The sequence below is a fragment of the Somniosus microcephalus genome, chromosome 3 (assembly GCF_052327205.1).
Source record: "Somniosus microcephalus isolate GS21.2 chromosome 3, FLI_Smic_1.0, whole genome shotgun sequence".
Classification (NCBI taxonomy): domain Eukaryota; kingdom Metazoa; phylum Chordata; class Chondrichthyes; order Squaliformes; family Somniosidae; genus Somniosus; species Somniosus microcephalus.
In genome coordinates, this window is record NC_140989.1 from 287,144,514 (window position 1) to 287,169,815 (window position 25,302).

General features: G+C 49.7%; 1 protein-coding gene across 4 annotated transcripts in view; it reads left to right on the forward strand.

Annotated features, from left to right (window-relative positions):
• Nucleotides 1-25,302, forward strand: part of lepr (leptin receptor) — a 249,473-nt gene that overhangs the window by 155,276 nt on the left and 68,895 nt on the right. For all 4 annotated transcript variants that reach the window (XM_085982710.1, XM_085982712.1, XM_085982709.1 and 1 more), the window contains 2 exons: nucleotides 22,546-22,699; nucleotides 24,383-24,465. In XM_085982710.1, the coding sequence (XP_085838836.1) occupies nucleotides 22,546-22,699; nucleotides 24,383-24,465 (237 nt within the window). The remainder of the gene's footprint in view (nucleotides 1-22,545; nucleotides 22,700-24,382; nucleotides 24,466-25,302) is intronic.

The following is a 25,302-nucleotide window of genomic DNA, read 5'->3' on the forward strand; positions in this document are numbered from 1 at the left end:
CTACAAAGTTCAAGTCAAGAATGCAATGGAATACTCACCACTTGCCTGAATGGGTGTAGCTTTAGCAACACCCAAACAGCTCAACATCGTCCAGGACAGAACATTCCTACCACTGGACTTTGTATCTACATCCTCCATCACTAGTGCATTGTAGCTGCAATATGTACAGTCTACAGGATGCACTGCAGCAAGTCAACAAGATTACTTTAACCTCACCTCCCAGCCCTGTAACCTCTACCACCAAGAGCAGCAAGATCATGGGAACATTATCACTTCCAAGTTCCGCTCCAAGTTATACACCATTCTGATTTGGACAAAAATCACTGCTTCTTCATCCTCACTGGGTCAAAAACCTGGATTTTTGTTTGTTTCATTAGGCTATATCTAGAATCACCGTGAAGTGATGAAGTTACGGATAAGTTTCAGGTTGACAACTTTAAACAAAAATGTTGCTGTAATGTTCTTGCTGAGTGATATATAGAGGGCACTGAATAGCTTTCTGTCAGTCACATGAAGGAAAATGATTGAGTGGGAGTGATTACAACAAAATAATCTTATTGAAGGGCTCAGATGATGTTACAAACTCCAATAACAAAGTTTGAGTGGTTTATTTTCATCTGAAATTTTGAGATATGACTACTTGCATTGCAGTTATTCCTACCCACACATTGGCCCTGATTTTCAGCTTGTGTGGGAAATGGTCGGGTTTCCCCGAATGTGGGGTTTCTGACACACAAAAAAATGTGTCAGCCAGCTCCACGCAATTTTCCCTCAAGTGGCCAATTAATTCCCAGCATGTGGGCAGCCTTGCTAATTGTCCATTTCTAGTCAGAAAGCCCCACAGTATGATGTCATCATTTGTGGTGCTTTCAAGGTCCATAGCAAGCACTGCATCCTCTGAAGGCTTCCAATCGAACTATCCAGGATGGCAGAGGAGCCTGCAGCAGCTGTGGCCAGTGCCAGACCCCGAGCTGCCTTCAAATTCGACGAGGCTTCACTGCAGGCATTATTGGATGGGGTTAGGGCCCACAGGGAGGTCCTCTTCCCTAGGTCAGGGAGGAAGAGGACTCCCACTGAGACCAATGCTGCATGGATGCAGGTGTCAGCAGATGCCAACTCGCTGGGAGTCACCAGAAGAACCTTGGCATTACATCTCTAACTCCTTCCTTTACTCCCCACAGTACCATCCAGAGCCCCCGTCCTCACTGTGGAGGAGGAAGAGGCTCTTCATCCAGACTCCTCAGAGGAAGATCCAAATACTGAGGGCGCAGCGTCAGCAGAAGTAAGCGCACCCAGCACCAGCGCAGACACTCACACCTCCGGGGGACCTTCGGGACATAGAGTAGTGTTGTCACCTGGTGCTTCACAGCTCACAAGTGAGCCTCAGCAGATTCTGGAGACAGGGACAGCAGTGGAGAGTCCTCGTCTGAGGGCGCAGGACTCTGCCAGCTCGGCTGCGCTGCATGTCGACCCTCTGCCTCTGGGCCCATCCGCAAGAGAAGAGGTGATGGATCTCCATGCACAGATGCAGGAGTCTCTGGCAGGATTTGTCTCCAGGGTCGCTGCGAGTGTGGAGCGAATGGAGGAGTCCATAGCGACCATGAGCAGAGCCTTTGTGGAGTCATTGGCGCATGAACGCATCACCATGGAAAGGTTGGCAACCTCCATGGAGGAGATAACTCGCCAGGGTATGGAAAACATGACATCTCTTGAGGAGCGTTGGCCATCTGTTGAACAGAGAAACCAGATCTTCATGGAAGTCCTTCTGAGTAGGACTGCCAGTGCAGAAACAGGTCCCCATGGCCCCCTAAAGTGCAGCAAGGTGCTCTCAAGCCACTTCCAAGCGCTGGCCCCTTCTGGCCTGTGCAGCTTCAGGTGAGTGAGCAGCAGCCTGGTGCTCCTGTTGCTGATCCTGCTGATCCTGGTTCTGCTGCTGCCGCCTCTGCTGCTGGAGATCCTCTAATGGCAAGAAGGGAAGGAAAAAAAGGCGTCCCATGCTTCTCGTAGATGCCTCCGCTGAGGAAGCGCTGAGCGAGGGTGGCGAGAGGGGCTTCCCAGGAGATCGCATTGGAGAAGTGTGTGAGGCTCCAACCTTCCACAGCTGTGCCTAAGCCTTGAAGAAGTAGCCCCAAACCTGCAACAACAAGGTCCTTCAACATACAAGTGCTGTCCCTTTAAATCGCAGCTTCTCCGATTGACCTGCAGCTGCAAGCAAGCAAGCCGGCAAGCTTCACGGCAGGTTTCATCAGCGAGGTTCCCCGCAGGTGTGTTTCACGTGGGGAAAGCCCCAAAATCGCAACGGCCCCTCAAAATCTACTTAAACAAGGTAATAATTGGTGATTAGGGTCCCGACGGCCAGTCCCGCCAGCGGCGGGCGGGACTGATTCGGGTCGTGGGGAAACGGCGGTCCGAAAGTCGGACGGGGCAGGGAATCAGGCGGGGGGGGGGGGTCGCGACCCGCTTTTTCGGCGATTTTCGGCCCCCGGCCGCCTGAAAAGCCACTCGACGGCTGGCAGAAAATCGGGGCCCTTGTGTTTCGTAATATACAGTAGTGACATCTCTAGCCTTAAATATTAATTCTAACCCATTACTGGAGTGCAGAAGATATTTGCCTAGAAATTGAAGTGTGCCCATTTTTGGCAGTGATGGCGGGGGCAGGGTGGGGGAGTGGGGAGGAGGTAGTGGCAGCTGGTAGAGGCCCGTGTTCTTTGATTATGGGGTCAGGAGGAGCAGGAGCTCCACATTCAGGTAAGTACATTTTAAAACCATACCTTGTTGGTTGCAGCCTAACGGGACCCTTTAAGGGCTGCCCTTTAGGCCGCATGTAGACCTGGTATTGAGTGTAGCCGGTTCCAGCTGCCTCAGGGAAAACCAATCATGCAATGTTGGCTTCAACAGGTGTGAGGCTCCTTATTTGCATATACAAAGGGACTAATGCCTGTTATAGGCGTGGGCACTACACGCCGATTTTTCTTTTGGCCTCTACCAATATACGGGACAGCGACCACTGGCTCCTAATAATAATCCTGCCCACCATATTGAAGGCTTAGGAGGCCATGTAGCACCTGAATTTCTAGACTATTTTATTTTTAGCAGCAAGAGTCTTGGCCAACAGCAACAGATAGGGCATTATGTTTGGCTGATGCTTGCTGAGGTCCTTACTAAAAGTGTATGGGGGAAAAATTCAGTATCGCCCCATTTGGGGCGCCATTATCGGCCTTGCGCAAAGTTTAGCGCCTGGTGCTAATTATTGCCTCCGACAGCAAACTTGGCTTTTATCGCCCCTGGAGGTGATTGGAGTGCTAAATCAGGCGCTTCACATCTGCCTTAAGGTGCAAAGGCCAAGGAGCGAGGCGCTAACTCACAGCGCTGGCGAAGCTCATGTGATGTCAGTCAGCAATGGAACACAGACACACTGGCACCAGCCAATTCTTAAAGGGGAGTTCTGATGAATGGTCATCGACCTGAAATGTTAACTCTGTTTCTCTCTTCACAGATGCTGCTTGACCTGCTGAGTTTCTCCAGCATTTTCTGTTTTTATCTTAAAGGGGAGGGATTATCTTGGTCTCCATCCACATCCTGTTCATTGCAGCCTTGAATCTCGGCCTGGAGAGACCTGTACATCAAATCTGCTAGAAAGAACAATGGAGAGACCCAGGGAAAGAGCTCAGAGTGCAGCCCCCACAGTCTCTTCTAAATAGATACAAGGAAGGGCAAATCAAAATGAACCTGCAAAGTGCTGCTCAGTACCCAAAACTCCTTCACACGGTGTAGAATCTCTCCAGAAGTCTCTCTCTCTCTCTCTCTCAGAATGCGTGGTGCAAAAATGTCACCAACAATAAAAAGGCAGGAAGCGGTCGCCTTTAAATAGTGCTCCCCCAGTCCCTTCCTGACTGCAAAACGCTCCCCTCAACCTGTTGTTGCTAGCAGCAGGCGGTAAGGCAGGGGGTGCCACTCAATATCCAGTCCGGGGCGTTGCGCACTCGACTGACGTCACGATCTGCCGGCGCAGGAGATCATGGCAGTAGTGTTTAGCGCCGTCGCAAAATGTCTAGTTAATTTCGCGAGCGGCGCAAACATCGCTGCGCCCGGGCGCGAGTGGGTTTGCGCCCCACTTAGTGCCCTCTTAAAGCACTAATGGGTGGCGCTACCAACTGAATTTTTCCACCCTATCTATAATCTAATTACAGGATCTCCCATGATGTTGTCCCTGGCAAATCAGAGGAAATGTTATGGGGGGAAAATTGGGCCGCACCCCCTTTGTGACGCTAACTTCACCGGAGCGCTACTTCTAGCGCCCCAAAAAAGTTAGTGCCCCCATGCCCGAAATTCACTGGTAGCACCCCAAGCAGGAGGCGGGGTGCTACTGGAAGCGCCCAACCTCCTCCTTGGGGTGCTGCGAGTGAATATCACGACGCTACATGCCGTAGTGCCACTCGCTGCGGCACGTTGCACCGCGGTACTGCAGGCCTTTCTCCCCTTATTAAAGGGGATGGGCCTAGCGCAGCGTGGCCCGGGACCCAGCTGGGCCACCAAGGATCGGAGTGCCGACAAAAGAACCCGGCACTCGAGAAGTGCGGGGCACATGGAGCGCAGCCGGCACCCTGCGGGGGGGATGTCCAGAAGGCTGGGGACAGCAAAGCGGGCAGGTGCTGGCAGGCGGGCAGCAACACAAATGGCTGCCCGGCACCTTCCCTTTAATTTGCGCCACCCCGGCTGCAGGTAGGCCCCCCTGACCCTGTCGGACATAGCGTCCTGCGGTAAATCAGGAGGCGCTTGTGATGAAATATTCCATTCACCACTGCCTGTGACTGAGATCGGTTTCAGTGTCATTTCCCTTCCCCCAGACCTCATTGTATTGTGTACTGGAATGTGCTGTATTGTATACTGGAATGTGCTGGAATGTGCTGTGTGTAGGGCTCCGCCCATACCTGGCCCCGTTTGTAAGCTAGCTTCAGTCTGGCCTCAGTCTCCAGAAGGAAGACATCTCTCTCTCTTACGTGTTACTTTCTAAGTTAATAAAAGCCTTGTTTTTGTTCTGCTAACTTCGAGTCTCGGAATTATTGAGGCACATCAATTTTATTAACTTATTTTTCAACACTATGGATCAACTCCTGAAACCCGAACGTTTGGATTTGGATCAACATGCTCAGGACGCATCAGCACGCTTCGGACACTGGTTTGAGTGTATGGAATTCTTCCTGGACAATTCCGCAGCCGTCAAAGACGCTACGGACGCTGCGAGAATGAGACTCGGAATTCTGCGGAATTGGGTAAGCCACCGGGTTTACCCCCTCATCCAAGATGCCGAGACGTACCTGGCCGCCTGCGACATCTTAAAGGCGCATTACCAGCAGCCTACGAATGAGGTGTATGCTAGGCACCTGCTCGCTACCCGCGCACAGCGACCTGGGGAATCAGTGGAGGAGTTCCTAAGCACCCTGAAAATGCTTGGCAAAGACTGCAAGTGCCGAGATGTAAAAGCCGCAGTGTACACTGACGAGCTTGTTCGCGATGCCTTCATCACAGGCCTCAGCTCCACTTACATCCGGCAAAGACTGCTGGAAAAAACGGGGTTGGACCTGAAACAGGCTGCGGACACCGCGCGATCCCTGGATGTGGCCCAGAGAAACTCGGACGCCTACTCTTCAGCCCGCACCGTCCACGCCGCCACGTGAGCACCGAGGGCGCCGCCATCTTGGAAGGCATCTTCCCCGCCCGACAGCCCGACACCGGCTGGGCCCCGCTCTCCCCCCAGAAGCCCTACGACAGCCGCGATGCGTCAGGGACCCAACTGCTACTTCTGCGGGCAGCCAAAGCACACCAGAAACCTGTGCCCGGCGAAAGGCACCACCTGCTTTAAGTGCGGTAAGAAGGGGCACTTCGGGAAGGTGTGCAGAGGGAACCCCGCCGGAAAACCAACCGCTGGAAAACCCGCCACCGCCGCGTGTGCGCCGTGGGAGCGGCCATCTTGGACGCCATCTTGCCCGACCTCGTGGGGTCCGCCATCTTGTGAGCAGACAGCGTGGACGCCATCTTGTATCGATCAGGGCCCTACAGTGGCATCGGTCACAGTGGACCAGACCAGGCCGCACCCGCTATCCAGATCAATGGTGGACATCGAGGTAAACGGGTGCCGGGTTAAATGCTTAATTGACAGTGGAAGCACGGAGAGCTTTATCCACCCAGAACTGGCACAACAACTCTCCCTAAAGGTGGTCCCTACTCAGGGTACCATCTCTATGGCTGATAAAACCCAGACATCGACCATTCTGTGTTACTGCACGGTAAAAGTGTGCGTTAACGGAACTGTATATGATAATTTTAAAGTATTAATCATGAAGAACCTATGTGCGAGCGTGATCTTGGGCCTGGATTTCCAGTGCAACCACCAAAGCATCACGCTCAAGTACGATGGGTCCCAGCCGCCCCTCACAGTGTGCGGTCTGGCTACCCTGAAGGTAAAGCCGCCTTCACTATTCGCGAACCTTACCCCTAACTGCCGGCCAATAGCGACCAAAAGCAGGAGGTACAGCTGGGAGGACAGGCGGTTTATCGCGACCGAGGTAGACAGGCTCCTGAAAGAGCGCATTATTGAACGCAGCAACAGCCCGTGGCGCGCCCAAGTGGTAGTGGTAAGGGGTAGCGAGAAGAAACGGATGGTGATCGACTATAGTCAAACGATCAACAGGTACACCCTACTAGACGCCTACCCGCTATCCCGCATATCAGAAATGGTGAACCAAATCGCCCAATACCGGGTGTTCTCCACCATCGACCTCAAGTCCGCGTACCACCAGCTCCCTATCAGACCAGAGGACCGCCCGTACACCGCCTTCGAGGCGAACGGACGCCTCTACCAATTCCTCAGAGTCCCCTTTGGGGTGACGAATGGGGTCTCGGTCTTCCAGAGGGAGATGGACCGCATGGTCGATGACCACCACTTGCAGGCAACCTTCCCCTACCTCGACAACGTCACCATCTGCGGTCACAACCAGCAGGATCACGACTCGAACCTCGAGAGGTTCCTGAAAACCGCACAAAAACTCAACCTCACCTACAACGAGGACAAGTGCGTTTACAACACCACGCGCCTCTGCATACTAGGCAGCGTGGTGGAGAATGGGGAAATCGGGCCAGACCCCGACCGATTGCGCCCCCTACGGGAGCTGCCCCTGCCCAACACTCCCAAAGCCCTGAAAAGGTGCCTGGGGTTATTTTCTTATTATTCCCAATGGGTCCCCAACTACTCCGACAAAGCCCGCCCCCTCTTGAAAGCATCCTCTTTCCCGCTCTCTGCTGAGGCCCACGCCGCCTTCAAAAGCATTAAGCAGGATATTGAGCGGGCCACGCTACAGGCAGTAGACGAGAACACTCCATTTCAAGTGGAAAGTGATGCGTCTGACTTCGCCTTGGCGGCCACCCTCAACCAGGCGGGGCGGCCCGTAGCTTTCTTCTCGAGGACCCTCCAAGGGCCCGAGATCAGACACTCCTCCGTGGAAAAGGAGGCCCAAGCCATCGTGGAGGCAGTGCGCCACTGGCGCCACTACCTAGCCGGCAAACGCTTCACCCTACTTACCGACCAGCGGTCGGTAGCGTTTATGTTCAATAATAAACAGAGGGGGAAGATTAAAAATGATAAGATTCTTAGGTGGCGGATCGAGCTCTCCACCTTCGAGTACGACATCATTTACCGGCCAGGGGCCCTTAACAAATCCCCTGACGCCCTCTCACGAGGGATGTGTGCCAGCGCCACCGGGGATCGGCTACAGACCCTCCACAACGACCTCTGCCACCCAGGGGTCACGCGGCTGTTCCACTTCATAAAGTCCCGTAACTTACCCTACTCGATTGAGGAAGTTCGGTCCCTGACCAGGAACTGCCGCACTTGCGCTGAGTGCAAGCCTCGGTTCTACCGCCCAGATAGAGCCCACTTAATCAAAGCTACACGGCCCTTTGAGCGGCTCAGCTTAGATTTCAAGGGCCCCCTCCCGTCCGTTGACCGCAATGTTTACTTCCTGAAAATTGTGGACGAATACTCCCGTTTCCCATTCGCCTTCCCCTGCCCAGACATGACCAGCGCCACGGTCATTAAATGCCTCAACAGCCTGTTCTGCCTGTTCGGTATGCCGAGCTACATCCATACGGATAGGGGGGCGTCCTTCATGAGTGAAGAGCTACGCCAGTACATGCTGTCCAAGGGGATCGCCACAAGCCGTACCACCAGCTACAACCCCCGGGGTAACGGCCAAGTGGAGCGAGAGAACGGGACAGTATGGAAAGCAGTCACTCTAGCTCTAAGGACCAAGGGCCTCCCTATCTCCCGCTGGCAGGAAGTCCTCTCGGATGTGCTCCATTCGATACGGTCGCTATTGTGTACGGCCACTAATACCACGCCTCATGAACGAATGTTTGTCTTTCCCTGGAAATCCACCTCAGGCGTATCCATGCCGCCATTGCTCTCCACCCCAGGTCCGGTACTCGTGCGAAGGCATGTGAGGGGCCACAAGACGGACCCTCTCGTGGAGCCAGTACACCTACTCCACGCCAACCCCCAATACGCATATGTCCGGCACGCCGACGGAAGGGAGGACACCGTGTCCATAAAAGACGTCGCCCCAGCCGGCATCGACAACAACCACGGCAATAGCGGCAACGACGATCACAGCAACTCTTACCCACCCACTACTCTTTCATCACCCCCGGAAGAACACCGACCAACGGCACCCCCACCAACTACCCCTCCAACAACCCTGGCGGCACCCCCGGCAGAGACCCAGGAGGCTACCGGGGACACCCAGCCGACACCCGCGGCACCGCAACAGCCACGTCGGTCGCAGAGGACTATCAAACCCCCGAACAGACTAAATCTATAGAAGGGTTGAATGTGATGAAATATTCCATTCACCACTGCCTGTGACTGAGATTGGTTTCAGTGTCATTTCCCTTCCCCCAGACCTCATTGTATTGTGTACTGGAATGTGCTGTATTGTATACTGGAATGTGCTGGAATGTGCTGTGTGTAGGGCTCCGCCCATACCTGGCCCCGTTTGTAAGCTAGCTTCAGTCTGGCCTCAGTCTCCAGAAGGAAGACATCTCTCTCTCTTACGTGTTACTTTCTAAGTTAATAAAAGCCTTGTTTTTGTTCTGCTAACTTCGAGTCTCGGAATTATTGAGGCACATCAGCGCTATCGAAAATTGCAGCCGGAGCGCGAGTGGGGCGCTGCGCACGACGATGACGTCATCGCCAGCTGCACAGCGCCGTGGGGCACTAACGGTTACCGCAGCCGCTAACCTCCTGCTGAATTTCGCGGGAGGTGTTATCGGTGCCACGCCCAGGTGCTAGTTGCTTTGCGCCCCGTTAGCACCCTCTTGGGGTGCTAACGTGAGGCGCAAATCAACTAAAATTTTACCCCCTATATCTCTATTCTGTCTCTGTGTTGCAAGTTCTCTCTCTGGGGTTGAAATTTACCTTGGGTGATAGAGCAAAACGGGTGATAGTGAATCTGCAGCCCCTTGTACACTCAGCCCGATTTTCTTTTGCAATGACTTCATGAAAAATAAATGGTGGCGTGTAAAACGGGCTGCTGACTCACTAGCACCCGTTTGTGCTGCCCAATGTGAATTTCATCCACTTTGTTCTGATTGTGTGTCTCTCTTTTTCTCTGGTACTCTCTTCCATTCTCTTCTCTTGTTTATCCTCTTTTCCTTCTCTCAGTGTTAAGTTTCTCTTTGTCTCTTTCATCTTTTTAGATGAGGGGTTGTGACTAGATGATGGAGAAGGGAGCATTTTGTGGCGGCTGCTGGGTGGAAGAAATATCCAGCCAAGGATGGGAGGAATGAGAAAGAAAGGGAAGGGGACTGAAAGATATGGCTGTTTAGATCGGAGGCAGTAGAAGGGAGGCAGAAGTTGGGTGCTCACAGTAAGGAGTACCTGGGTGATGGAAAGATCCAGGAATAGTGCTTTAGGCCAGTTGGTCACAGGTGTGTTTTGGGTTGCAGGTAGTGGCTGGTGGTTTGGGGAAAGGATCGAGGCCACCAGGTGCATTTTTCAGTGGCAAATGTGGGGCATTGGCTGGGGAGCGATGTGGCCAGTGATGATCAGGAATGTGAGGGAATGGCTGAGCAGATTGGCAGCTGCAGAAATATTGTGGTGAATGGAGGGCCAAAGGCTAGGCAGTTGGGAGTTTGAAACCAACATATAAACTGTGAATAAAGAAGTTTATGTTCATCATCTGGGAATTCCAAAAACTGGTTTAAATTCAGGGCATTATTGTATGCCTCGCTACCTCTCTTTCCTCCTTTAAGACGCTCCTTAAAACCTACCTCTTTGACCAAGCTTTTGGTCACTGTAGTGTATGTACCCGTCTACCTTTAAGAGAATTATTGTATGTAACCGTCCACCTTTAAGAGAACTACTTTAGGTGTTGCACTACTTTGTTGGCTTCTGTATACTGTAATACCAACGGTGACCACACCGGTATATAAGTGCTGTGTCAGGAGTTATTGGGCAGATTCGCCCCGACCTTCGAATAGTAAAGTCCTGTTTTAAGTTACTCTTGGAGTCTGTGTATTAATTAACTAAACAACCCACAGACTTTACAGTGGCGACAAGTCCGATCGTACCCTGCGGCAAATACTTCCGAAGCAGTTAACGAGCGTCGAGAAGAGGCAACCGCCCTCGTCGTTCTGCTGGAAAAAAAGCTCGAGGCTGCAGAACTAGAAAGGAGGAAGAATTTAGAGACAGAGACTTCCATCAGCAACAGGCACTGACTGTCCCTTCTGCCATGGTGAGGAGTGAGCCGATCAGCACGAGAAGCAAGACGGCCACGGTGACTGTGAGTAAGGGAAAGTAAAAAGAATAACCAGAGGATAAGGGCGGTGCACTCGACCACGGTCGAGGGGGAAAGGAGCCAGACAGAAGTCGGGCCCAGAGGCGCTGAGACTGGGGCAGCGTGGAGCAAGGAAGCCGCGGTACGGACAGGCTGGGGGACGCAACGGCGTCGTGAGACAGCTAGACCGCGACCGGCGAAAAAGGCCGGGCAGCGACCGAAGCCACGAAGCGCTGCGACCGGGAACGTAGGCGCAGGAAGAGATAAACTCAGCCGCAGCCGGGGAGGGAAGCACCGGACTGCGAGAGGGCTGGGAGGCGCGATTGGGAGCCGAGCGAGCGGGAGAGGCAGAGCCGACCAAGGGAGACTGAGCGAGAGCCAGTCCAGCGGCTGAAACTGTTCTCCATCAACGGGGTGTACCCAGCGCCGGTAGAGCCGAGCGAGCGGGAGAGAGACAGAGCCCGAGCAAGGGAGACTGAGCGAGAGCCAGTCCAGCGGCTGAAACTGTTCTCCGTCAACGGGGTGTACCTAGCGCCGGTAGAGCCGAGCGAGCGGGAGAGAGACAGAGCCCGAGCAAGGGGAACTGAGCGAGAGCCAGCCCAGCGGCTGAAACTGTTGCCGTCAACGGGGTGTACCCAGCGCCGGTTGCCCTGCCGAGAAAAGGGAAAGCACTGAAGCCGACGCGCAGGCTGTGAACCTGAAAGCCAGCGGCCGTCGCCCGTGGGGAAAGTGTACCCCTCCCGCCAGGGAAGAAACGCGGGAAGCCGCCATTAGGCGGGGAAGAAGACAGAAGCGGGAAACCGCCATTGAAGTGGGCGGGGAGAGAAGATAAGCGCGGGAAACCGCCATCTTGGAAAAAAAAAAGAAAATTTAAAGAAATAATTCGTGGTGTTATCAGGAAGAGAGGAAGATGCCTAAGCGTGGTAACATCAACGATTTTAATTCCGAGGTAGAAGACTGGGCCACGTATGTGGAACGCATTGAGATCTATTGTGAGGCCAATAAAATAGAAGAAGATGACAAAGCTATAACCTTGCTAAACTCGATGGGCGCGAAGACATATGAGCTCTTGAAGCATCTACTAGCACCAGCTAAACCGGCGGATCAGACTTTCGATGATATTGTGACTGTTCTGAAGGATCACTTCAACCCCACACCGTTGATGTTGGCGGAACGATTCAAATTCTATGCGAGAACGCAAAGGAAAGACGAAAGCAACGCAGAATACTTGGTCGAACTGCGTAGACTAGCGAAACACTGCCAGTTTGGAGGGAATCTGACAGAGGCGTTGCGAGACAAATTCGTGTGCGGAATGTCGAAGGAAGAAACACAAAAACGACTGCTCGAAGAGAACGATCTTACACTTGAGAAGGCTGTCCTTATTGCTGCATCGAATGAAGCCGCAGCGAAAGGAACGGCGGAAATGCAGCTAAAGGCAGCGGCACTCAGGGTGCAGCAAATTACTTCGGGTACAACGAAATGCTATCGTTGTGGGAAGACAACACACGACCAGAACCAATGCTGGTTTAAAAACCAGGAATGTAGGAAATGTGGCAAGCTCGGTCACATAGCTAAGGTATGCCGGTCAGGAAAGAAGACCAACAATAATGAGTCACCACAAAAGAGGTACAGAAAGGTACATGAGGTGACTAGGAAGAGTGCGGAAGAACAGAATTCGGACTCACACTCCAACTGCAAGGAACTGGATAGTCTGAGAATTCACAATGTGAGTAATGAAGCTGACCGACAAGCTATCTGGACCACACTACAGATTGCAAAAGTCCAAGTGAAAATGGAAGTGGACACCGGATCGGCGTTGACGGTCATGAATAAGCATGATTATAAAAAGTTATTCAAGCATATTCCCCTACGGGATACGGAACTAGTATTGAAGACATACACGGGGCACAAAGTATACCCCATCGGAAAGATAGGAGTCAAGGTGAGATACAAGGACAAAGAGCACCAAAGGATGGATCTGTATGTGTTGCCTGAGGGAGGTCCACCACTTCTGGGACGGGAGTGGATCAGGAAAATAAAGATAGACTGGCATTCACTAAACACCATGACGGTAGATTCCGGAAAGGAAGATGTCAAACCTGAACGGTTGTCCAGAATATTAGACGAAGCTAAAGAGGTATTCCAGCAAGGACTGGGAACACTGCGAGGAATTAAAGCAAAGGTTAAGATTGCAGAACATGCAAGCCCAAAATTTTTCAAAGCCAGATCGGTACCTTACGCGATACGACCTGCTGTGGAGGCAGAACTGGAAGAGCTTGAACGATCAGGGGTACTGTCAAAAGTGGACTGGAGTGAGTGGGCCACGCCCATTGTTCCCGTCATGAAGTCTTCACCAAGTAACAAGCCGGGGGACCGGGGAAGGTCCGCATCTGCGGAGACTTCAAGATCACAGTGAATCCGGTGCTTCACACGGTACAATACCCGCTTCCGCGGATTGAAGATATCTTTGCTTCGTTGGCTGGAGGGAAACACTTCACCAAGATAGACCTGGCACAGGCATACTTACAAATGGAAGTCGAGGAAGAGTCGCGTCAGTACCTCACCATCAACACACACAGAGGCTTGTATCGTTATAATAGACTGTTTTTTGGGGTAGCTTCGGCTCCAGCAATTTGGCAGAGGGCCATGGAGCAGGTATTACAAGGAATTCCAAGCACGCAGTGTTACTTAGACGATATCCTGATTACGGGAGAGGACGAGGAAGAACACCTCACAAATTTGAAACTGGTGCTCACTAGGTTGAAGGAATATGGCCTTCGAGTTAATCGCAAGAAATGTGAGTTCTTCCAAAAACGGATCTCGTACTGCGGTCATGTCATTGACCGAGAGGGGCTGCACAAGTCACCTGACAAAATAGAAGCTGTCGTGAAGGCCCCCGCTCCGGAAAACGTATCACAGTTAAGATCATTCTTGGGGTTGATTAATTATTATCACAAGTTTCTGCCGAATCTATCCATGGTGCTGCATCCGCTGAATGCTCTGTTGCGGAAATAAGTACCATGGAAGTGGAGTGAGGAATGTAAAAAGGCCTTTCGCAGAAGCAAGGCGTTGATTACCTCTGAAGAAGTGTTGGCTCATTTCAACCCAACGTTACCTCTTCGTCTAGCTTGTGATGCTTCCCCCTATGGAATTGGAGCAGTACTTTCACACAAGTTACCAAATGGCTCGGAAAGGCCAGTGGCATTCGCGTCCCGATCATTGACCTCCGCGGAGCGAAATTATGCTCAAATAGATAGGGAGGCCCTCAGCCTTGTGTGGGGCGTAAAGAAATTCAATCATTACCTGCAGGGCAAGAAGTTCACATTACTGACAGACCACCAGCCGTTGGTGTCCATATTCAACCCTAACAAGGCCGTTTCCACCATGACAGCGCAAAGGTTACAGAGGTGGTCCGTGTTACTTGGGGCACACCAGTATGACATCGAATACAAAAGGCCCAAACAGCATGGAAATGCTGATGGGTTATCGCGCTTGCCATTGCCGATAGTAGAAGAAGCGACTACAGTGGACCCGGGAGAACTGTTCCACTCATCCATAGTGGAATGTCTACCAGTAACAAATTCGATGATCGAAAACGAAACCAGAAATGACCCGACTCTCTCACGAGTCTATGATTTAACGGTGGAGGGATGGCCAGCACAGGGCGAACCAACGCTGCCAGCATTTTCGCAGAGAAAAGAACAGCTGTCAGTGTGTCGAGGAACCCTGATGTGTGGATCTAGAGTGGTGATTCCACCCAAACTTCAACAGAAGGTGTTAAAGGAGCTGCACGAGGGACATCTGGGTGGAGTGAAAATGAAGAACCTAGCAAGAGCGTTCGTGTGGTGGCCAGGCATTGATGGGGACATCAAAGAAATCACTAAGAGCTGTCTAGGATGCCAGAAGGTCCAAAACGCGCCACCACAGGCTCCTCTGCATCCATGGGAGTGGCCCTCATCTCCTTGGCAAAGGGTACACATCGACTTTGCTGGTCCATTTATGGACTCAATGTTTCTAATAGCGGTGGATGCACACTCCAAGTGGCCGGAGGTAATAAAGATGTCCACCACCACCACGGAAAAAACCATCACGGTGTTAAGGACCATGTTTGCTAGGAATGGGCTGCCGGAACAGATCTGTTCTGATAATGGACCGCAATTTGTGTCCGAAGAATTCAAGAAATTCTTAAAGAGCAATGGGGTTAAGCACTACACGTCAGCCCCATACCATCCCGCCTCCAATGGATTGGCTGAAAGGTTTGTCCAGACCTTCAAGAAGGCCATAAAGGCCATGGGTAATGAAGCCATTAACTTACAACATAAGGTTGTTAGCTTCTTGTTGGCGTACAGGAATGCAACACATGCGGTCACAAATCAAACTCCCGCCATGATGTTTTTTAATAGACGACTAAGATGCCGGCTGGATTTGCTTAAGCCAAACGTCAGAAGGGACGTAGAGAACCGGCAATTCCAGGGCATGAATGAAAGGCCAACTAGATCTTTTCAGATAGGTCAACAAGTTTTGGCCCGGGACTACCGTACCGAGAAATGGCAGCCAGGAACTATTGGAAAAAGGCTAGGGCCGTTGATGTATACGGTGGACATTGGGGACAGTATAATAAGGCGCCATGTTGACCAGATCATAGGGTCAGCCACAAATGGCCAACCTACTCCACCACCTTACACGGTTAATGTTGAGACAGAGATACCCAGAACACCTACCTCCGATCTGGTAATACTGGAATCAGATGAACCTGACACTGTCCTTCAAGCCGAATCGACCTTGCCAGAAGCACCTGCTACCCCGCCGGGAGTTACGACACCACCGAGGCGTTATCCGGACAGAGTCCGGAAACCTCCAGAGAGACTGAATCTGTGAACTGTCTGGCATAAAGTTGTATATATGTTATAATGTATGTTTAATGGGAAATCAGTATGTTGTAAGCTAAAAAGGGAGGATTGTAGTGTATGTACCCGTCTACCTTTAAGAGAATTATTGTATGTAACCGTCCACCTTTAAGAGAACTACTTTAGGTGTTGCACTACTTTGTTGGCTTCTGTATACTGTAATACCGACGGTGACCACACCGGTATATAAGTGCTGTGTCAGGAGTTATTGGGCAGATTCGCCCCGACCTTCGAATAGTAAAGTTCTGTTTTAAGTTACTCTTGGAGTCTGTGTATTAATTAACTAAACAACCCACAGACTTTACAGTCACCTGCCCTAATTTATCCTTATGTGGATCGGTGTCAAATTTTTTGTCTTAAAATACACCTGTGCAGCGCCTTGGGACGTTTTACTATGTTAAAGGCCCCAGGACATCGCTGCAGGAGTTCCTCAGGGCAGTTTTGTAGGCCCAACCATCTTCAGCTGCTTCACCAATGACCTTCCCTCCAACATAAGGTCAGAAATGGGGATGTTCGCTGATGACTGCACAGTGTTCAGCACCATTCACAACTCCTCAGTTAATGAAGCAGTCCATACCCGCATGCAACAATACCTGGACGACATTCAGGCTTGGGCTGATAAGTGGCAAGTAATATTCGTGCCACAGAAGTGCCAGGCAATGACTATCTCCAACAAGCGAGAGTCTAACCACCTCCCCTTGACATTCAACAGCATTACCATCGCCGAATCCCCCACCATCAACATCCTGGGGGTCACCATTGACCAGAAACTTAACTGGACCAGCCACATAAATACTGTGGCAACAAGAGCAGGTCAGAGGCTAGGTATTCTGTGGCGAGTGTCTGACCTCCCTACTCCTCAAAGCCTTTCCACCATCTACAAGGCACAAGTAAGGAGCGTGATGGAATACTCTCACTTGCCTGGATGAGTGCAGCTGCAACAACACTCAAGAAGCTCAACACCATCCGAGACAAAGCAGCCCGTTTGATTGGCACCCCATCCACCACCTTAAACATTCACTCCCTCCCCCATCGCTGTACCGTGGCTGCAGTGTGTACCATCTACAAGATGCACTGCAGTAACTTGCCAAGGCTTCTTCGGCAGCACCTCTCAAACCTGCGAACTCTTCCACCTAGAAGGACAAGGGCAGCAGGCGCATGAGAACACCACCACTTCCAAGTTCCCCTCCAAGTCACACACCATCCTGACTTAGAAGTACGATAGCAAAATACTGCAGATGCTGGAAATCCAAAGTAACAACAGAAAATGCTGGAAAAACTCAGCAGGCCAGGCAACATCCGTGGAGAGAAATTAGAGTCAACGTTTTGGGTCAAAACCCTTTATCAAGACTAAAGAGGCACAGGGAATGAAATAGATTAAGAGGCCGGGCTGGGAGAGAACAAAAGAGAAGAGTCATTAAGAGGTATTCAAAACGAGATGAGATGGTGATAGGACTAGTGGAGACAAAAGACAGCTCTAGATTAGGTGTGAAATGCGCTGGCAGAATGGGAGACAGCTGCCATGTGGGAGAGAGAAAAAAAAAGGAAGGGGGAGGGGGGAAAACCAAAACAAAGGTGTGGCTAGTTCCCCAACCCTGCACAGCCCGCTTCTATCTCCTTCCCAAGATCCACAAACAGGACTGCCCTGGTAGACCCATCGTTTCAGCCTGCCTTGCCCCACGGAACTTATCTCTTCCTATCTCGACTCTATCTTTTCTCCCCTTGCCCAGTCTCTTCCCACCTACATCCGCGACTCTTCTGACGCCCTCCGCCACTTTAACAGTTTCCAGTTTCCTGGCCCCAACCGCTTCCTTTTCACCATGGACGTACAATCCCTCTACACCTCCATCCCCCACCTGGATGGCCTGAGGGCGCTCCGCTTCTTCCTTGAACAGGGGCCCGACCAGTCCCCATCCACCACTACCCTCCTCCGCCTGGCTGAACTTGTTCTCACATTGAACAACTTCTCCTTTAACTCCACTCATTTCCTCCAAATCAAAGGTGTTGCTATGGGTACCCGCATGGGTCCTAGTTATGCCTGCCTTTTCGTGGGATATATGGAACACTCTTTGTTCCAGTCCTACTCGGGTCCCCTCCCTCACCTCTTTTTCTGATACATTGATGACTGTATCGGTGCCATTTCCTGCTCTCGCCCTGAACTAGACAATTTCATTCACTTTGCCTCCAATTTCCACCCTTCCCTCACCTTCACATGGTCCATCTCTGACTCTTCCCTTCCCTTCCTCGACTTCTCCATCGCCATCTCTGGGGATAGGTTATTGACCAATATTCACTACAAGCCCACTGACTCCCACAGCTGCCTGGACTACACTTCCTCCCACCCCGCCTCCTGTAAGGACTCTATTCCATTCTCCCAGTTTCTCCGTCTCCGCCGCATCTGCTCCAAAGATGCCACCTTCCACACCAGTGCTTCCGACATGTCTTCCTTTTTCCTCAACCGAGGATTCCCCTCTGCCATGGTTGACACGGCCCTCGACCGTGTCCGTTCTATCTCCCACACCTCTGCCCTCACCCCTGCCCCTCCCTCCCGGAACCACGATAGGGTTCCCCTTGTCCTCACCTTTCACCCCACCAACCTCCACATTCAACGGATCATCCTCCGCCATTTCCGCCACCTCCAAAGTGATCCCACCACCAAACGCATCTTCCCCTCCCCTTTCAGCATTCCGTAGGGACCGCTCCCTCCGAGACACCCTAGTCCACTCCTCTATCACCACCAGCACCCCTTCCCCTTCGCCTGGCACCTTCCCGTGCAACCGCAGGAGATGTAACACCCGCCCTTATACCTCCCCCCTTCCCACTGTCCAGGGCCCCCAAACACCCCTTCCAGGTGAAACAGCGATTTACTTGTACTTCTTGCAATCTAGTATACTGTATTCGCTGCTCACGATAATAAGAACATAACAAGTAGGAGCAGGAGTAGGCCATACGGCCCCTCGGGCCTGCTCCGCCATTCAATAGGATCATGGCTGATCCGAACCTAGACTCACGTCCACTTCCCTGCCCGCTCCCCGTAACCCTTAATTCCCTTATCAGCTAGGAAACTGCTATTTCCTTTTTAAATTTATTTAATGTCGCAGCTTCCACAGCTCTTTGAGGTAGCAAATTCCATAGATTTACTACCCTCTGAGTGAAGAAGTTTCTCCTCATCTCAGTTTTGAAACGGCAGCCCCTTATTCTAAGATTATGCCCCCTAGTTCTAGTCTCACCCATCAGTGGAAACATCCTCCCCGCATCCACCCGATCAAGCCCCTTCACAATCTTATATGTTTCGATAAGATCACCTCTCATTCTTCTGAATTCCAATGAGTAGAGGCCCAACCTACTCAACCTTTCCTCATAAGTCAACCCCCTCATCTCCGGAATCAACCGAGTGAACCCTCTACATTGGGGAGACCAAACGCAGATTGGGTGACCGCTTTGCGGAACACCTCCATTCAGTCCGTAAGGGTGACCCCGAGCTTCCAGTCGCCTGTCATTTTAATTCACCGCCCCATTCCCACGCGGACCTCACCGTCCTTGGTCTCTTGCATTGTTCCACGGAAGCTCAACGTAAATTCGAGGAACAGCACCTCATCTTCCGATTAGGCACTTTACAGCCTTCCGGACTCAATATCGAGTTCAACAATTTCAGATCATAACCTCGGCCCCTATCACATTTTCACTTATTTTTTTATCCACACCTTTGTTTTGGTTTTCCCCCCCCTTTCCTTTTTTTTTTCTCTCTTCCACATGGCAGCTGTCTCCCATTCTGCCAACGCATTTCACACCTAATCTAGAGCTGTCTTTTGTCTCCACTAGTCCTATCACCATCTTGTCTCGTTTTGAATACCTCTTAATGTCTCTTCTCTTTTGTTCTCTCCCAGCCTGGCCTCTTAATCTATTTCATTCCCTGTGCCACTTTAGTCTTGACAAAGGGTTTTGACCGGAAACGTTGACTCTAATTTCTCTCCACGGATGTTGCCTGGCCTGCTGAGTTTTTCCAGCATTTTCTGTTGTTATTTCTGACTTAGAAGTATATCGCCGATCCTTCATTGTCGCTGGGTCAAAATCCTGGAACTCCCTACCTAACAGCACTGTGGGAGTACCTTCACCACACAGACTGCAGCGGTTCAAGAAGGCAGCTCACCACCACCTTCTCAAGGGCAACTAGGGATGGGCAATAAATGCTGGCCTTGCCAGCGACGCCCAGATCCCATAAGCAAATAAAAAAAATACAAGTTGTTGTTGTTGTTGTTAATATACTCTACATACAATGGTGATTTTTTTTTACACAGTTCATGGCATATTTGTGTTTTTCTATGCCAGTTGAAGGAGTCAGTTTGAACTCACACTCGGGAATTTTAATCAATTATTTTTTTTCTTTAAATATATTTGCGGGTTGGGGAAAATTTCACAGACCTTAATCTCCTTGAGTTTTACCTGTTGTTACCTCCCCTTCTTTACCTGTGGTGCCTTGCTTAGGAACTTGAATAAAGGAGCTGGATAGAGTGCATTCAAATTGGCCCAGAAATTCGGGTCGGGGGCTTCCCGCAGGTGTAAGCCCCTGACCTGCACTTACCTTGCGCGCCGGCCGTTGTGCTGTGGGCCCCCGTGCAATTCCGATCCTAGGCCTGGGACTTTGTATATTGTGGTGTTATTTAGTGTTAAAGCTTGCAGTGCTTGCGTAGCCCAGGGGCGCAGTTAGTTTGATGTGTCCCCTGGGATCACGTGGGCCATGGGGAGCCAATCGGAGCAGGGAATGCTTCATTCATAAGTTTGGCAGGAAGGGCTGTTAAACTTAGAAATACTACGGGCCCCAAAACATCACTAAATCTTCAAATAATTTTTTTTTTAATCATATTTTTATAATAAACTATAAATTACATGAAATAACTATTTTAAACAATAATTTAAATTTTTGAAAAAAATAATTTTATTTTCTAACGGGGCTAAAAATAAACTTACCTTTCTTTAAAATATTTAAAAATAATAAACCTGTGGAAAAAATGCTTTAATTTTAATTAATTCACCTTGTAAAAAGCAGGCCTTGTGACTGCCTTTTAAATGTCTAACTTCTGCAGACTTACCCTCCCGGGAAAACCTGCAAAAAAAACGTAAGTTCGATGTGCACGCGCAGCCTCTCCGGCGCACGCGTTCGAACTCTGAACCCCTTCTTTCAGGGGAATGGAAGAGCTGGTTTCCTGCGCATGCGCAGTGCATGCAGGAAACCGGCACTTCCATTGGGCCTACGGGTGAGTACCCCGTGCGTACTCACCCGTGGAGACCCGAAGTTCTAGGCCATTGGCTTGGAAATTGCGGTCGAAGGCTTGCCACCCGCGTATGCCTCCAAACCGCAAGAAAACTCAGTGCTTACCTGCTGTCTCCGGAGCTTCGGACTCTTGCGGCCCTGGGCCTGTAGCAGTATGCCTGAGTAAAGGCTCACGTATCCCAGGGGGGCAGGCAGTTCGCAAGCGTCCCTGGGGTAACATGGGCCGGCCCAACCAATGGCAAAGGGGGACTCCCATTGTGCTTATGGAGATTCCATTTACGTATGGAATTCTCCATAAGCATAATAGAAATCACCTAATAAATACAATTTCACAACACTGAAATAAAAATAAATAATCACAGGTTCAAAATGAATTAAAATACTCTTTAATTAAATGCTTAAAATAAAAATTAAATTTTTTGAAAAATAAATGTAAACATTTTAAACAGGACAAAAATAACCTAAACTAATTTTAAATGTAAGTGAATGTTTAAATCATTTAAAAAAAAATGTATTTTAACATTTATTTTATCCCTTACGCTGGTAAAAGAAGGACTTACGCCAGCTTTTACCAGGCGTAAGGGTTTGGTGGGCATTCGCTGGGTAGTAGTTGGGGAAAATAGCCCAACCTTGCGCCAGCTAAAGTGAATTTATAGCGGATGTGTATGTTCTGTCAAGGAGAAACTTGACTCATTGCAAGTTCCGGGTTTTCGTGCATGCACATCATAGGCGGAAACCCGGAACTTGCAGGGCAGCATATGCCGTCATAGGCCCTGTAAAATCCGGGCCATTGTGTTTTTGAGAGTAAATGATTAACTTTGTAAAAATAAACTTACTGTCAGAATATTCAGTGTTGTAAGAACTTTAAATGGATTCTTGCTAATTGCTTTTATGTCCTCACCATTGGATGATTTTGAATGAAATCCCAGAGGTATCAACAGCACCTTCGGTATTATGTGGCCATTCATCATCTGTAAGCCTGCATAGTGTAGACAGAGCTATTTTATGATGAGGGCCATCACAATCAAGTCTGATGCTTTCCTCTCCTAGTGTTACACATAAACACAGACACACACTCTCTATCAGGGATCACTCAAAAGCAATTAGGAGGAGGAATCCTATCTGATTTTCCTCTCTCTTGCCCCGCACCACACCCCCTTCCCCATTTTTACCTCGGGGTTACTGAGATCACTTACAGCGTCTCCATGGTACCCCAAGCTGTGGTCAGCTAACTCAGCACAGAGTTGTGACCAAACCTCAAATGCTTCAGAATTGCAGACCTCAGTAGCATTTTCTTAAGGCAGATCACGTACTCACGGAGCTATCTTACAGGGAAAACTGATGAGACCATGCTTTATATTTAAAAAAATCTTGGATGTGGGGAATATATGTTATTTCTTTCTATTGTTGCAATATCTACTAACAATTTTTTGCACCTCTCTTATTCACTCGTCGTTTATTAGAACCAAAAGATGAAATATATTTCCTTTCTGATTGTTTGTATACTGTTCAGCATTACTGTTTTACTTTGCAGACTTTATTCGCTGTCAATAAAACATCAGTCATCACTGAAGTAGCCAATCCTTGTGCTACGTACGTAGTTCGGGTACGCTGTATGAGGTTTGAAGGGCCTGGATACCAGAGTGAATGGAGCAGTTTGGTGAACACAAATCTTGCAGACATCCAGGGTAATCTCAGTCTAATCATCATGACAGCAGCTACTAAAATTCTTCATATAATTCTGTGAAGTGTTGTATTTAGTGCATCAAAACCATTAAACTTTAAAAAATATATATTTTTCAACTTTTGTTTTTACAAACCACCACATAAAACTAGAAACATTCAGTGTTATTGCACATTTCCTTAGCTCCATTTTTGTTTCCTCCTTCCTCTATGTTCTCCCCTTCTCTGCTGAAGGTAGTGACTCATCCTTGGGTACAATTATACAGGTTCTGCCAACCCTGGAATGACTCACACAGTGGCCACCCTTCATGTGTGAGCTCAGACACTTGAGTGTTCACAGAATGTGCAACCAAGACGGATATCTTGGCCTTGCTCAATATTTGTACACACTTTCCGATAGGGGTCACTGGAGAGTGAACAGTAGTAGGAGCCCTGGCTATTTTTCTCCTCCCTAGCTGAGGCTAATTGTCTCATCCCCACTGTTAACTTGACTGAGATCAGCTAACAGTATAGATGAGTGATGGAGCCTGGGCCTTTGCTGGTTTTATTACTGACCACAACACCATTTGGTACATTACCCACCAAGTCATGAGAAGGAGCTTATCCCAATTTCTGTTCTATAATTAACATTACAAAGTCAAAGAACATAATTACTGCAGATGTTCTATGATGGGAAAATGTGCAGATTTTCATGTTCTCGAAGGGTCAGTACAAGTTTGCAACATGACTACTGTTATTTTGGTGGGGGTGGGGATGGGGGGGTGGAGACACCTACAAACCTGTCATCCTATTCAGTTAGAAATGATTCGGTGTGTAGAGTATTTCACGTTGGTAACAGTCTGTAACTAGACTGATGTCTTGCTATTAAGTAATTCCAAACTTTTCTGTCATCTTTTTGGTTATTAAGGTGAGGGGATGTCAGTCCACATTTTGTGCACCCAGTGTCAACATCAAGCATTTCTCAAATTCGAACAGGCCTTCGGTGCAGACTAAAACTCCTGCTATTTTCCCCTGTCTGTGTGTCTCAGTTCTAACTTCAGAAAACCACAAGAAAAAATGACAATGACATTTTTTCTTTTCTTCATGCTGCACATCCTGTGGCTTCTTTAAATGCGATTGTGAGTTACTGCTGAAATGGGGAACAGTTTTGTGCTGTAGTCCATTCCTGTGGGCAGGAACCTTTACTCTGTGCCTAACATGTAATGTCCCTGACCTGAGAGTTCCTGATGTAGGTACTGAGTGCTATAAAATGGAAAAGTGTTTCAATTTGCAGCACTGACATTTGCTGCTTGAGCACAAAGATAGATTTTTTAAAAATTGCCCTTCATTTTCTGGCATGGCAGTCCTGTGGAATGGGTGGTGGAAATACCCTTGTGTCTGGTGATCTATGCTGGTAATACACTGGAGAAATACAGATCTTCTGGCTTGTGGTCATAATTTCTGTTCGACTGAATTACATTCTGAGAATACAGCACAGCAACAATAATACACCTGAAATGTTAATCTATCTTTCTCTTTCCGATGCGGACTAATCAGCATTTTCTATGTTTATTTCATTTCCTGCATTCATTCTTTTCTATTTCCACAATCATATATCTTCAGATTAGACATCACCATATTTTAAGAATTACTTGTCATTCCTGTCCACATTAAAATCTAAATGCTATTTTAATATTTTTTTCTTTTAGCACCGATTACAGGACCTGATTTTTGGAGATTTATGAACAGTGATCCCTTGACTAAGCAGACAAATGTCACTCTGGTCTGGAAGGTAAGGAAGTTTACTTTTGAAAAATGTCAGTGATCAACAAAGTATATGCTGCAGGACATGACGGTGCAGTGAAGTGAAGCATCAGCAGGCAGTGTCATGGTCAGATAGTGTGCCAATTCAATTCGTCCCATCACAGTATGTTCCTTACCTCAATCCTGCTGTTTGGGGGAGTCACCAGGTGAACCTCAGGAATTTCAGTACTTAGAGTGGGAAGGTGGAAAAAACAGGCGAGAGTCATCACTGGGCAACTGGTATTACATCTAATTGTTGACGCTTTTGAAATAGATTTTGCCATAGAAAGAGCCTGACACAGGAGTTTCAACACATTTTGGAATGGAATGTTGCTTCACATGTTGTGTTTAACATATAGGGGTAAAAATTGGGTAGCCCCCCAGAAAAGTTAGCGCCCCTGCGGCCGATTTTCCCAGGTAGCGCCCCGAGAGGGAGGAGGGGCGCTACTGGAAGCACCCCACGTCCCTCTTGAGGCACTGCAAGGTAGTATTGTGGTGCTACGTGCTGTGGTACTGCAGGCCTTCCTCCCCTTATAAAAGGGGAAGGGCCTGGCACAGCGCGTCCCGGCGCCCAGCTGGGCCACCAGGGATCAGGAGTGCCGGCAAACGAACTCGGCACTCGAGGAGTGCCGTGCTCACAGAGAGCAGCTGGCACCCTGCGGGGCGGGGGGGCTTCACGGGGGCCGGAGACAGCAACGGAACGGGGGCAGGTGCTTGCAGGCGGCCAGCAACAAAAATGGCCGCCCGCCACCTCCCTTTTAACTAGCACTGCCCCGGCCGCAGATAGGCCCCCCGACCCCGGCGGACATAGCGTCTGGCGGTAAGT